The 13,817-nt window shown below is 42.2% G+C and overlaps 1 protein-coding gene across 24 annotated transcripts in view; it reads left to right on the top strand.

Annotated features, from left to right (window-relative positions):
• The window catches only part of LOC115144382 (neurexin-1a), a 644,902-nt gene extending 632,787 nt beyond the window's left edge, over positions 1 to 12,115 (top strand). For all 24 annotated transcript variants that reach the window (XM_065002580.1, XM_065002579.1, XM_065002574.1 and 21 more), the window contains one exon: positions 9,724 to 12,115. In XM_065002580.1, coding sequence (XP_064858652.1) covers positions 9,724 to 10,031 — 308 coding nt within the window. In that variant the 3' untranslated portion in view covers positions 10,032 to 12,115. The remainder of the gene's footprint in view (positions 1 to 9,723) is intronic.
• The last annotated feature ends 1,702 nt before the right edge of the window (positions 12,116 to 13,817 follow it).

The following is a 13,817-nucleotide window of genomic DNA, read 5'->3' as shown; positions in this document are numbered from 1 at the left end:
CTTTGTCCCCATGTGCAGTTGCAAACCTTAATCTGGCTTTTTTTATGGCGGTTTTGGAGCAGTGGCTTCTTCCTTGCTGAGCGGCCTTTCAGGTTATGTCGATATAGGACTTGTTTTACTGTGGATATAGATACTTATGTACCCGTTTCCTCCAGCATCTTCACAAGGTCCTTTACTGTTGTTCTGGGATTGATTTGCACTTTTCGCACCAAAGTACGTTCATCTCTAGGAGACAGAACGCGTCTCCTTCCTGAGCGGCATGACGGCTACGTGGTCCCATGGTGTTTATACTTGCGTACTATTGTTTGTACAGATGAACGTGGTACCTTCAGGCATTTGGAAATTGCTCCCAAGGATGAACCAGACTTCTGGAGGTCTAAATTTTTTTCTGAGGTCTGATTTCTTTTGATTTTCCCATGATGTCAAGCAAAGGGGCACTGAGTTTGAAGGTAGACCTTGAAATACATCCACGGGTACATCTCCAATTGACTCAAATGATGTCAATTAGCCTATCAGAAGCTTCTAAAGCCAAGACATAATTTTCTGGAATTTTCCAAGCTGTTTAAAGGCACAGTCAACTTAGTGTATGTAAACTTCTGACCCACTGGAATTGTGATACAGTGAATTCTAAGTTAAATAATCTGTCTGTAAACAGATGTTGGAAAAATTACTTGTGTCATGCACAAAGTAGATGTCCTAACTGACTTGCCAAAACTATAGTTTGTTAACAAGAAATTTGTGGAGTGGTTGAAAAACGAGTTTTAATGACTCCAACATAAGTGTATGTTAACTTCCAACTTCAACTGTAAATACCGGGTAGAAATCCCTGCTCTGCTCTTTTTAAAAACAGCAGAGTGATAGACCTACGTACCAAACAAAACCCATAAAATGGTGGACCGACAGTATATTTACTGCATGAGTAAGGCTAACCGATAACTGATGGGTTGTTCCATGGGTCAGGTGTTTGATTGTGTTGGACTACACTCTAATAATCCTTAACGTACATTTAGGGTTGGTTTTAGGTTATATAAAATGCTGATTGTACATCTACTGCATGTGTGACGCTAACCAGTGACTCACAGGATTCAGAGGTTGTTCCATGGGTTGTGTTTCATAGACACCATTGGTGCTGGAGTACAGACTAATAACGTCACGCCCTGACCTTAGTTCCTTTTTTTATGTCTCTGTTTTAGTTTGGTCAGGGCGTGAGTTGGGGTGGGCATTCTATGTTGTGTATTCTAGGTTTTGTATTTCTGTGTTTGGCCTGGTATGGTTCCCAATCAGAGGCAGCTGTCGATCGTTGTCTCTGATTGAGAACCATACTTAGGCTGTTTTCCCACTATGCGTTGTGGGTAGTTATTTTCTGTTTTCTGTGTCTGTGTTTACCATACAGAACTGTTTCGGTTTTCATTTATTTCTCTTGTTCTTTTGTATTCAGTGTTCAGTTATATTTCATTAAAATATAGACACTTACCATGCTGCACTTTGGTCCGATCTAAACCGTTACAAATAAGCCTTAATGTACTGTACATTTAGGGTTGGTATTAGGTTACAGTATATAGATTGGCCACTGTATATCTACTGGTAATGACACTAACTGATAATTCATGGGTTGTATGTAGAGTTTGATAGACCTCATTGGGCGCTGGACTATTAGTCTGATAATCCTTAATGAAGGTTAATCTGTCTGGACAAAGACACATCAGTGTCAGCACAATACAGACAAGAGCGCTAATACAACGCTAAGTTGTGAATCTCACTGTTCTCTGAACTCTATACTCCCTGCCCATCTCAGTGTGTTATGTAGTGAATATCACTGTTCTCTGAACTCTATACTCCCTGCCCATCTCAGTGTGTTATGTAGTGAATCTCACTGTACGGTACTCCCTCCCCCCCAGACCAGTCTGCTAAGTAGTGAATCTCACTGTACGGTACTCCCTCCCCCCCAGACCAGTCTGCTAAGTAGTGAATCTCACTGTACGGTACTCCCTCCCCCCTAGACCAGTCTGCTAAGTAGTGAATCTCACTGTACGGTACTCCCTCCCCCCCAGACCAGTCTGCTAAGTAGTGAATCTCACTGTACGGTACTCCCTCCCCCCCATCCCAGTCTGCTAAGTAGTGAATCTCACTTACGGTACTCCCTCCCCCCAACCCAGTCTGCTAAGTAGTGAATCTCACTGTACGGTACTCCCTCCCCCCAACCCAGTCTGCTAAGTAGTGAATCTCACTGTACGGTACTCCCTCCCCCCCAGACCAGTCTGCTAAGTAGTGAATCTCACTGTACGGTACTCCCTCCCCCCCAGACCAGTCTGCTAAGTAGTGAATCTCACTGTACGGTACTCCCTCCCCCAGACCAGTCTGCTAAGTAGTGAATCTCACTGTACGGTACTCCCTCCCCCAACCCAGTCTGCTAAGTAGTGAATCTCACTGTACGGTACTCCCTCCCCCAACCCAGTCTGCTAAGTAGTGAATCTCACTGTACGGTACTCCCTCCCCCAACCCAGTCTGCTAAGTAGTGAATCTCACTGTACGGTACTCCCTCCCCCATCCCAGTCTGCTAAGTAGTGAATCTAACTGTACGGTACTCCCTCCCCCCCAGACCAGTCTGCTAAGTAGTGAATCTAACTGTACGGTACTCCCTCCCCCCCATCCCAGTCTGCTCATTGAAGATAAATGAATCCTTCATTCGCTGTAATAACGAAAAATGGACTACAGTTTTAATCCCGTGTTCGGACAGGAAAGAATTGTGCGGGAATTGAGCTGGCAACCGGAGGGTTGCTGGTATCAAAACCTAAATGCCATTGGCTGCCATTGGGCCCCTTGAGCAAGGCACTTAACAACACACAACAACAGCTCATGGTGCTCCAAATGTGGCAGCCCCCTGCACCTCTACCAAACAACAACAAAAAGTGTATGTGCTTGTGTATGTATGTGTGTCTTTCTGAGCATTTGGGTTAAAAACGGAAGTCAAATTTCACTTGGACCTTGTGTGCAATTGACCAATAAAGTAATCTTCATCTTATCTATGAATAGTTTTAGCTCATGTCCTTTTCTTTCACTAAACTTGTAGGAATATCAGATCAAACTGACACACAAAAAAAGAAGAGGGAAAAATATATATCAAAGTATAAAATCCTTAATCCTTGTCATACCATAGTGAGGTAGCTACAAGGTTCATCTGATGTTCATGTCTTTGTTGTTGCGGAGCAACTCTGTCCCATTATTTCCTTCTTCTATATCTTTATGTCTTCCAAATTGGTCCCTATTAGCATGCATTATGTGCTAATTGTACTGTACAACAGATGCTTGGGGTGAAGAAGGACAGGAGAAGAGCTTATGTTTCATGAGATTGGTATAGAGGGTAGAAGAACAAACTGATAGATTCAAGACATGCAGCAGGCAAAAGTAATGCATTTCTATTATCTCTATAAATCTCTCTATGATCCCTAGTGGTACATTGAGATATGTTTCCATAAGATCAGTGATGTGTTGTTGTTGCCCACTGGTTCTATATAATATTTGCAACACATCAATGATGGGTGGGTGGTGTCAGAAGGGACAGGGAGACTGAGTGTGTGGTATTCTGTCTCCCATTGACTCCCATTGGCATGCAGCCTAGCAGTTAGAATTTTGGGCCAGTAACCGAAAAGCTGAAACGACTAGGTAAAAAACATCTGCCCTTGAGCAAGGCATTTAACCCTAGTTTCTCTCGGGTCACCTTCGATAATGTCTGATCCCATGCCGTGACCCCACTCGCCGAGGGTGTCTCAGACATCCATGTTTTTCAAACAAATAATTTCAAGATTGTTGCAAACGTCAAATTGAAAGTGTTTACGTTTAGGCATTAACTCCATATTTTTAAGGTTAGGCTTAAGGTTTGGGATAGGCTTAAAACAAAATCTAAAAAACAACTTTCTATCGCTGGATTTGAACTTGCAGCCTTTGGAGAGACAGATATAGATGAATCAATAATGGCTGTTGATGCCGAAAAAAGGCTTTTGATTGTGTTGAATTTTCTATTCAAAACATTGGAAACTTTAAACTTTCCAGCTTAAAATATATATTTTATAAAACATATTGTGTAAACGTCCTAAAGAAAAATATACACAAATAATACATTATCTGATGAATTGCCTTAGAAGGGGGCACTAGACTAGGATGTCCCCCCGACCCCCTGGCAATTGTAACCACTTGCAGAAAGAATTAGACAGGACCCAAACGTAACAGGTATCAGTATTGGTAAACATGAATTTAAACTAAAATGATCTCCTGATGAACCTGACCATTTTTTAATAATCAAAAATCTCAGGTTATAAAATTTACGTGGGAAAAAAGTAAATAATGGCAATATAAGAAAAAAAACTCACAATCTTCAGCAATCCTTTATGTGGACCCCCAAAAAATATGAAATACTTAGGATGCTTAATAAGTGAAAACAAACAACACATATATAAAGATTTATTCCATTACTCAACCATATGAAAGCAGATCTAATTACATGGAATATTCTTATCCTAAATCCTACAGTTAGAATGAACCTCTTTAAATTGGCATGGCTGCCAAAATTTGTACATTTGTTTTCGGTAATACCAATTCAAACTAAACGCATAGAAACCGTAAATGACTTGGTAATAGGAAATCTATATATTTCCTAGACATCTTTAAAAAGCAATTTTGGGTTGACCAATATTTTCAAATAAATCCAACTTAAAAGTTTAATATCACAAAATGTGAATTTGAAATGTTTTTTTTACTGCATACAAAATCTTGCAGTGAGCCTATACAACTGACAATCTCGTAGAAACAATTATAAACTATTGGAACCAAGATATAAAAATAACTGATATTGACACAAGATGGAGGGAGTGTTGGAACATAACAAACAAAATTACAGTTAATGAAAATGCACGCTTAATCCAGTATACATTAAAACCTCTACTGACTCCCGATCCCGCATGCGGGAGCGTAATCATCGCCTGAAACTAATTAGCATAATGCAACGGACATAAATATCCCTAGAAAATATTCCTATTCATGAAAATCACAAATGAAATATATTGAGACACAGCTTAGCCTTTTGTTAATCACCCTGTCATCCCAGATTTTCCAAATATACTTTTAATTAAATCGTTTACCTTTGTTGAACTTCGGATGTTTTCACTCACGAGACTCCCAGGTAGATAGCCAAAGGCGAAATAGCTCCGTTTGTTCTTCACGTTTGGCTGAGAAATCGCCCGGAAATTGCTACCTCTGTATTTTACTCGAGAGTCACCCTGGGAGCCATCAGGTGACCACTTACGCAATGTAGCCGCCTACGGCTATTCTTCAACGTAAATGCGTAAAACTACGTCACAATGCTGTAGACACCCTGGGGAATACGTATAAAGCGTAAGCTGGCTGATAGCACATTTACAGCTCAATAGGGACTCATTGGAACGCAGCGCTTTCAAAATATGGAGCACTTCCGGATTGGATTTTTCTCAGGCTTTCGCCTGCAACATCAGTTCTGTTATACTCACAGACAATATATTTACAGTTTTGGAAACGTTAGATTGTTTCCTATCCAAATCTGTCAATTATATGCATATTCTAGCATCTTGTCCTGAAAAAATATCCCGTTTAAAACGGGAACGTTTTTTTTCTCCAAAAATGAAAATACTGCCCCTAGAGTCGCAAAAGGTTAATGTATTGAATTTATTATATAAGAGACTAATTCTACAGCACAATGGCAGAGTCATGTTTGAAGTGTAAAACTACTAATGACTCAATAATTCATGCCTTCTGGGAATGTTTCAAAATTAAAAAGGTTATGGGCGGAGTTGGAAAGATGGATGTCAGAGGTACTGCAATGTAAATGTACTTTTAATTTGTCTGCCTGTATATTTGAAGACATGATATATGAGGGTGCAGTGAGATACTCAATTGGTTGGACAATACTCTTCTCATCTATTATCTTTAAAAAACGTATACTCAAAAACTGGAAATCAGCCAATCCTCCGTAGTTCACTCAATGGAAAGGTCAAATGCTTTATTATCAAAACATCTAAAGAGTGTGGGCAATGGAGAGAAAAAACATGGTGCAGTTTAAGGCCATGTGGCAGAAAGTAATAAGGGATATACTGTAGGGGTGGGGGCTAGTGGGTCTGACCAGGTATGATGTAATGATGTTTGTATGATGTAGCTGTTTGTATGTGTATGTAAGTAATAACTAAAGGAATCTGGTAACAGCACTCACTGTTGCCCCTAGTGGCCGGTTTCCACATCATCTCCCGGTGTCCTCAGACATGGATGGACGTCGAATACTGCCTTGTATCACGGGTGACCTGGCTGGGATCAGGAGGAGTGGGATAGACAAAAAACACATTTCCATTTCACCACACACTGTACAGGTTACACACTTGTCCATGTGTGAAACAGGCCAAATCTAAGCTCCCCTTATTTGACCTTTTTGGAATGATTTAAAGTGAAAGTACAAGTTGTGCACGCTTGATCTTCACTCTGAATCAGGACAAGTGAGGACAACAGCGTTGTCACAACCCAGTTGTATGAACCAATCCTGGAGTGTCTGACATAGCCCTCCTGTGTTCTCCCTTACCTCTGTCACCGCCACCCTCACCGCGGGCAACGGTTGACAAGACGGCGGGCGAGGTCAGGGAGAGGTTGCTTGACTGGCTGCATATGAACACGGCTCCATATGAAAAAGTCACTCTCTCTGTTTCTCTTTCTAGCTACCTCTCTCTACCTCTCCTCTCTCTTCTTTCTCTCTCCCTCTCTCTACCGCTCTTCCTCCCTCCTCCTCCCCCACCTCCTCCTCTTCACACCACCAGCCACCACATTATCTCCACTGTCGAATCTTTGACCCTGAACCAAAGAATAGATCGAAAATGTAACACAAGTAGCTAACCCACTGTAAACTCTCCTCTCTCTCCTTTCACAATGTTAGCTGGGGGAGGGGAGTTTTCGCCAGCGTGTCAGCCGGTGGCTTGTGCACACAAGGCCAGCGCCTTCTTCACACCTGTCTACAAGGATAACTTGGCTTGTCACGGGCAAAGCTAATCTGTTGCTAGGCTCAGTCACACTCAATCTCCTAGCGGCGCTTGCTCTCCTCTCGTCTTGTCCTTGAGTGTCTGCTAGCATTGTTAGCTGCTCACCTGCACTACTGCACTCTCTTGTCCTGTCCTTGCATTTGTGACTATGACTCAAATGGCAGCCTATTTCATATAGAGTGCCTATGTACAGTATATATATTGTTTTTACCTCTATTTAGTCCCTATGGGCCCTGGTCAAAAGTAGTGCACTATATAGGGAATATGATGCAATTTAGGACATAGCCTATGTCTATTGTTAGCATACCTGCTCTAGTGCTTTAGTCCAGGGTTTCTCATGAGCTGGAGTCGGCCATTACATTGTGCACAGGAACCTAAAGTCAGAACATGAGCCACTAAGTTAGGTAAAGGTATAAAGGAATAGAGGAGGAATAGATGAGGTGAAAGTTTAAAAGTACTTAATCTAAAGAGGGCATTAGCACAGAGAGAGAGGGATAACGAGAAAATGAGAGAGAGAGAGGGCTCGACATTGAGAAAGAGAAATAAAAATGAGAGAGAGAATGGGAGAGAATGATATGAAGGGGAACAGTGGAGAGGCCTATCAGAGAAAGCTGATGGAAGATGGATTATAATTTGGACAGCACTCGGAACACAAAGAGGGCTGTCTGATATCTAATCAGCTTCCCATTCAGTCGGTGCAAATGGCTCCCAAAAGTGCAGTGTAGCTCAGTTATTAATCCGCTGTTATCAAACATTTAGAGTTCATTACAGAGACCGCATTGGCCATTGCCAATTCATTTCATTCATTGAAAATGAAATACACTGAAATTGATGGGGATCATTATGTTGCTAATTTGTAATTTGCATCATAATGACGAAGCTGGTTCTCTCTAGATGGCCTGTTGTTGGTGACTATGAATCATTGTGGACTGTCAAAATGTCCTCACATCCCTACTCTACCGTATGTGGGTGAGCTCATCCATGTCATGGTTGTGAGTGATTGTTGGTAGGTGCACTGGTTATGAGTTACTCATACAAATAGAATGAAGTGACTCTGTTGGTAGGTGCACTCAGGTCAGGGGATCTGGAATCTGCTAGCACACCTTGAGGCTGTTTTCATAGTGGCTAATGATATTGATCATACTGTATATTGATGTTAATGCACCTGAGAGAAATGTATTCACTTTCTGTTGTCATTGTGTGAAATCAATGAAGGTGAAAATAAACTTTCATTGTATTACTTATTTTTGAGTATTTGTCAGAAGTATATAAGCTATTGAATGTGTTCTGTGTGGAATGGTATAGGCTTCCTTGTGCTGGATATGAGCAACTTATAATAACTCCACTTCTTCTCTCTCTCTCTCTCTCTCTCTCTCTCTCTCTCTCTCTCTCTCTCTCTCTCTCTCTCTCCCCTAACCCCCTCCACTTCCACCTCTCTCTCACTCATTTTCTCTCCCTAACCCCCTCTCGCTCTCTCTTAACCACCTCCACTTGCTCCTCTCGCGCTCTCTCCCCTAACCCCCACCCTCTCTCTCTCTCTCTCTCTCTCCCTCTCCTAACCCCTCCACTTCCTCCTCTCTCCCTCTCTCTCTCTCTCTCTCCCTAACCCCCTCCACTTCCTCCTCTCTCTCTCTCACACTCATTTTCTCTCCCCCTAACCCCCTCTCTCGCTCTCCCTTAACCACCTCCACTTGCTCCTCTCGCGCTCTCTCTTCCCCAACCCCCACCCACTTCCTCCTCTCTCTCTTTCTCTCCCCTAACCCCCTTCACTTCCTCCTCTCTCTCTCTCTCTCTCTCTCTCTCTCCTAACCCCTCCACATCCTCCCTCTCTTTCTCTTTCTCTCTCTCCCCTAACCCCTCCACTTCCTCTCTCTCTACCTCTCCCTCTCTCTCTCTCTCCCCCTAACCCCCTCCACTTCCTCCTCTCTCTCTTTCTCTCCCCTAACCCCCTTCACTTCCTCCTCCTCTCTCTCTCTCTCTCTCTCTCTCTCTTCTCTCTCTCCCTAACCCCTCCACATCCTCTCTCTATTTCTCTTTCTCTCTCTCCCCTAACCCCTCCACTTCCCCCTCTCTCTCTCTCTCTCACACTCATTTTCTCTCCCCCTAACCCCCTCTCTCGCTCTCCCTTAACCACCTCCACTTGCTCCTCTCGCGCTCTCTCTCCCCTAACCCCTCCACTTCCTCCTCTCTCTCTTTCTCCCCCTAACCCCCTTCACTTCCTCCTCTCTCTCTCTCTCTCTCTCTCTTTCTCTCTCTCCCTAACCCCCTCCACATCCTCTCTCTCTTTCTTTCTCTCTCTCCCCAACCCCCTCCACTTCCTCTCTCTACCTCTCCCTCTCTCTCTCTCTCTCTCCCTAACCCCTCCACTTCCTCCACTCTCCTCCTCTCTCTCTCTCTCTCTCTCTCTCTCTCTCTCTCTCTCTCTCTCTCTCCCTAACCCCTCCACATCCTCTCTCTCTTTCTCTTTCTCCCTCCACATCTCCCTAACCCCCTCCACTTCCTCTCTCTCTACCTCTCCCTCTCTCTCTCTCTCTCTCTCCCCCCTAACCCCCTCCACTTCCTCCTCTCTCTCTCTCTCTCTCCCCTAACCCCCTCCACTTCCTCCTCTCTCTCTCTCTCACTTTGTCTCCCCTAACCCCCTTTCTCTCTCCCTATCTCTCTCTCGTCCTCTCCACAGCTAACCCAACAGGTCCGGCGGTGAAGGGCTACCCTGGTCCATCGGAGGGGGTGTTCCGTGAGTCAAGCAGTACCACGGGGATGGTGGTTGGAATCATAGCGGCAGCTGCCCTCTGTATCCTCATCCTGCTCTATGCCATGTACAAATACCGCAACCGGGACGAGGGTTCTTACCATGTAGACGAGAGCCGTAACTACATCAGTAACACATCGCAGTCCAACGGGGCGGTGGTGAAGGAGAAACCGCCAAACGCCGCCAAGACTTCCTCTAAGAGCAAGAAGAATAAAGACAAGGAGTACTATGTGTGATCCTTACTGTCTCTGGTCTTCACCACTGGCCCCTTACAAAGATTGGACCAATTATTCAAACTTTTTATGACTCAAAAAGACGAATCCGGAGATCGGAAGACCAATAAAAAGTGTATAATAACGAACAAACAAAATTAAACAAAAACAACAAAAGAACATTTAGTCTTTCATTTTATCTAAGACATGGTGGGTGGTGGTATACTGGAAAGTGAAAAGGAGTAAAAAACTAAACATCTTCCTTTAGATTCTTCTACCCAAGCACACTGGACTGTAAGAAATAGCACCAGGGAGATGGCGGTACTGTACTGGACTATACTAATGATAAGAAAGGGTGTCTCAACCTTATGGCAAGCTGCAGAATAATCAGATAATCAACTGAAGTACCTATATATCATGGATCAACAAACAAACTAACCAATTAACGCCATCTGTGATTTGTTCTGTTTATATCCAGGATATTGGTTGGCCAATATCTCACTCTCGAAGTTTGAGTTAAATGTGAGAGGAGAGATATACAATTGAGAAATATACAATATTACAACAACAAACTCCAATGTTTTCATGTTATCATTTACATATCCTGTCTTTGTGTTTGCTGGGATCTTTAGGAGAAAATCTTTACATAAAACACGAAGCGCATTAATAAGGTATGTAAAGAAAACCCAACTCCAAACATTTCCAACAATGGATGACGAGTGAAAGAAAAGAAAGAGATCATGGGAAAGCAAGGCAACAGTGAAGAAGGAAGTGAAAGGATAAAGATGATACGTTTGTTTGAGGAATCAGCCAAAGTATTTGCACTTTTTATAGTGGCAGTAATGGCCCAAAACAGACTAATATAAAAAATGGCCGCCCAATCTGTTAACAGTGCAAAGACAAAAGGGCCTACGATTAATCTTGATCTTGAGAGACTTATGTCAAGTTCTATTCAAGATTCATCTTTGCCAGTTAAGAATTGTGGACGACTTGGTTTTCGACATCAGTGTGGAATCTAAGGCAATGTGTTTAACAGAATTGTGGAAGGAGACGTCGGAACGTTGTCAACGCGATCATTCTGATCCTGGAACTCCATGCACGCAAAACGTATCTTACTACAGTTCCAGTACATATGTTTATATACAGTACAACCACATCTATATGTGCTTTCTGGACTGTGACAAAGTGGTGTTTTATAGCCTGTTGTATAGATGACCACGCAAAATATATCTGCTCCTCCTCCAACCATTTTTGGAATAAAAAAATAAGAAAATGACAAAAATACCAAATTAAATGTTATTAAGTGTTGCTAGATATAGAAGATTTTACGATGACATCGATCCGCAATGCCATTTTTTTGGGGGGGATTATTTAATTATTCATTCCTCCTTTATACACGTGTTCCTGTTGAGTTTTTATACAAATGCCAACCTGATCTAATAGATATATTAACCCGGCCCAGTAGTAACCCGACTTGGTCCTCAAACTCTACCATTCAATGATAATAGTGTACAGCAGAGGCATGATGATGACATGCAGGATGAGGTAACGTCTCCAGGGTTTCACTGCCTTTCTCCCCATTCCCGCCCCCTCCCAATTGCTGGGGCAATAACAGTAACAGACTGCCTTCCTCCCGATACCTGCCCGCCAAACTAAACCTAGCTACTTGAGAATGAAGATCTATATTCCGAATGATGATGATGATGTATGTGTTTCCAAGTGGTCCTATAATATGATTGTCCAGTGTACGCTTGGGCTGACGGAAAACAATCTGAAGAAGAAATAAGACAAAGAAGCAACCATTTCACCCGTTTGTGTGTTTGTACTGTCATTCTAATGTCAATTCTATTCTGCTTTCCTGACGACCTGATGTACTTGGAATGAGTATGAGGAGAACTACTATGACCTATAAATAATGATGATTATGAATTCTTCTTTGTTTGTTTGTTTCTTTTCTTCATTTCTACCTGTGGTATTTTTTTCTACAGTATTTTATGTTCAAATTGTGACTATTTCTTTATTATTGAAATCAAAGTCAAATTTATTATGGAAAAAAATAGTTTTGAAAAATTAAATGAATAAATGAAATAAAATATTACCTAAGTGAACTTCAGTGGAGGAAATTCATTAAACTAATGTGTGGGTGCTACAGTATCATTGTGAGGTGAGAAATGTGTATTGTTAATTACTAAATGGGCAATTGGTTTACCTTTCTGTTTATTTTTCTTTGTAATGTGTATTGTATTCATCTCAATTCTCTTCATTTTCTAGAATGATCTGTACATTTTATCCTAGCTATAACTACTTAGCTAAATTATACACTACTTTATTAATCCATGCATTCAATAACTAGCAAAAAAAAAATGCTGTACACGGAGTGCCAACTACCAAGTTTAGATCACATTTATAGTTGACATACTTGTAGTTATTTATGGCCAATAAAACCAATGGGAGCTATAGCATGCCTGTGTCCCAAATGGCACCCGATTCCCTTTATAGGGCTCCTCACTATAAATGGAATAGGGTCCCATTTGAGAAGACCAGAACATATATCTCTCCTGCATAGAGAACACAAAGGGTTAAGGAGACAACACTTCTATGCTGGCCTCGCCTCCTCCTGCCCCCTGGGAAGTAAATAGATGTAGCTTGTTATGGAGACAGGAGAAGGGGAATGTCACATTTAACTCTTAGCAGAAGTACAGCACATGACAGCAACACATGTAGTATAGAGCTTTCAGTTACACTTTCTGACCAATACATTGTCTGACCTGACACAGCACCCCTATCTGTTGGACTGTACACATTGTATTCATATTCTGGAATGCATGGTCCTTCCAGTGTGTCTGACCTGACACAGCACCCCTATCTGTTGGACTGTACACATTGTATTCATATTCTGGAATGCATGGTCCTTCCAGTGTGTCTGACCTGACACAGCACCCCTATCTGTTGGACTGTACACATTGTATTCATATTCTGGAATGCATGGTCCTTCCAGTGTGTCTGACCTGACACAGCACCCCTATCTGTTGGACTGTACACATTGTATTCATATTCTGGAATGCATGGTCCTTCCAGTGTGTCTGACTGTTATATTATTTGAAAACATCCTCTCAGAATGGTTCATTGATCAGTCACCAGTGTAACTCAGAAATCCTCCACTCCTTCCCTCCTCACAGATAGTCTAGCTAAATTACCAATTTCATACACTGTTATATGATTACAGAATGCATTAGGAGCACATACAGTACAACACATAATATGTATGTGTGAAATGGTTGTGCATGCTAAAACCTAAGTACATTATACACGCCCTGGCTGCAGGATGGAAAGATTACTGCAACAGATAACGTGACGTGACCAAATATATTTGAATCTACTGCTATGAAGAAGCTAAAAAAAGGCCAGAGGGAATCAGATTCCCTGCAGATCCTGAATCAGATACGGAACCCTGTGAGTCCTTGCTGTCTCAGTGTCTCCGAACATGCAACCCATGAAGAGGCCTCCATGTTAACCTGGCAGGGATCAATAAAGTTATCATCAAATTGGCTGATGTGAGGAAACACAGAGATACTGTAATGACGAGATAGTCTTCTATCCGCCCTAACAATAGGAGTCGTTGTTGCAAAGGCGGAAAGGCAAGCGGGAGAATTCGAGATCAGGTGGGGACATTCTAGCCAATGAGAGGGCAGATATGAAACTTCAATATAAAATTTGTTTTTCCCAAAGTTACCAAGATGCCATGTGCGTAACAACCTAAACCTTATGAAACTTATATTCGTTCAAATAAGCCTCACTTAGCATCAAATT

This window comes from Oncorhynchus nerka, linkage group LG16 (genome assembly GCF_034236695.1).
Source record: "Oncorhynchus nerka isolate Pitt River linkage group LG16, Oner_Uvic_2.0, whole genome shotgun sequence".
NCBI lineage: Eukaryota > Metazoa > Chordata > Actinopteri > Salmoniformes > Salmonidae > Oncorhynchus > Oncorhynchus nerka.
This window is presented reverse-complemented; position numbering and strand designations above follow the sequence as displayed.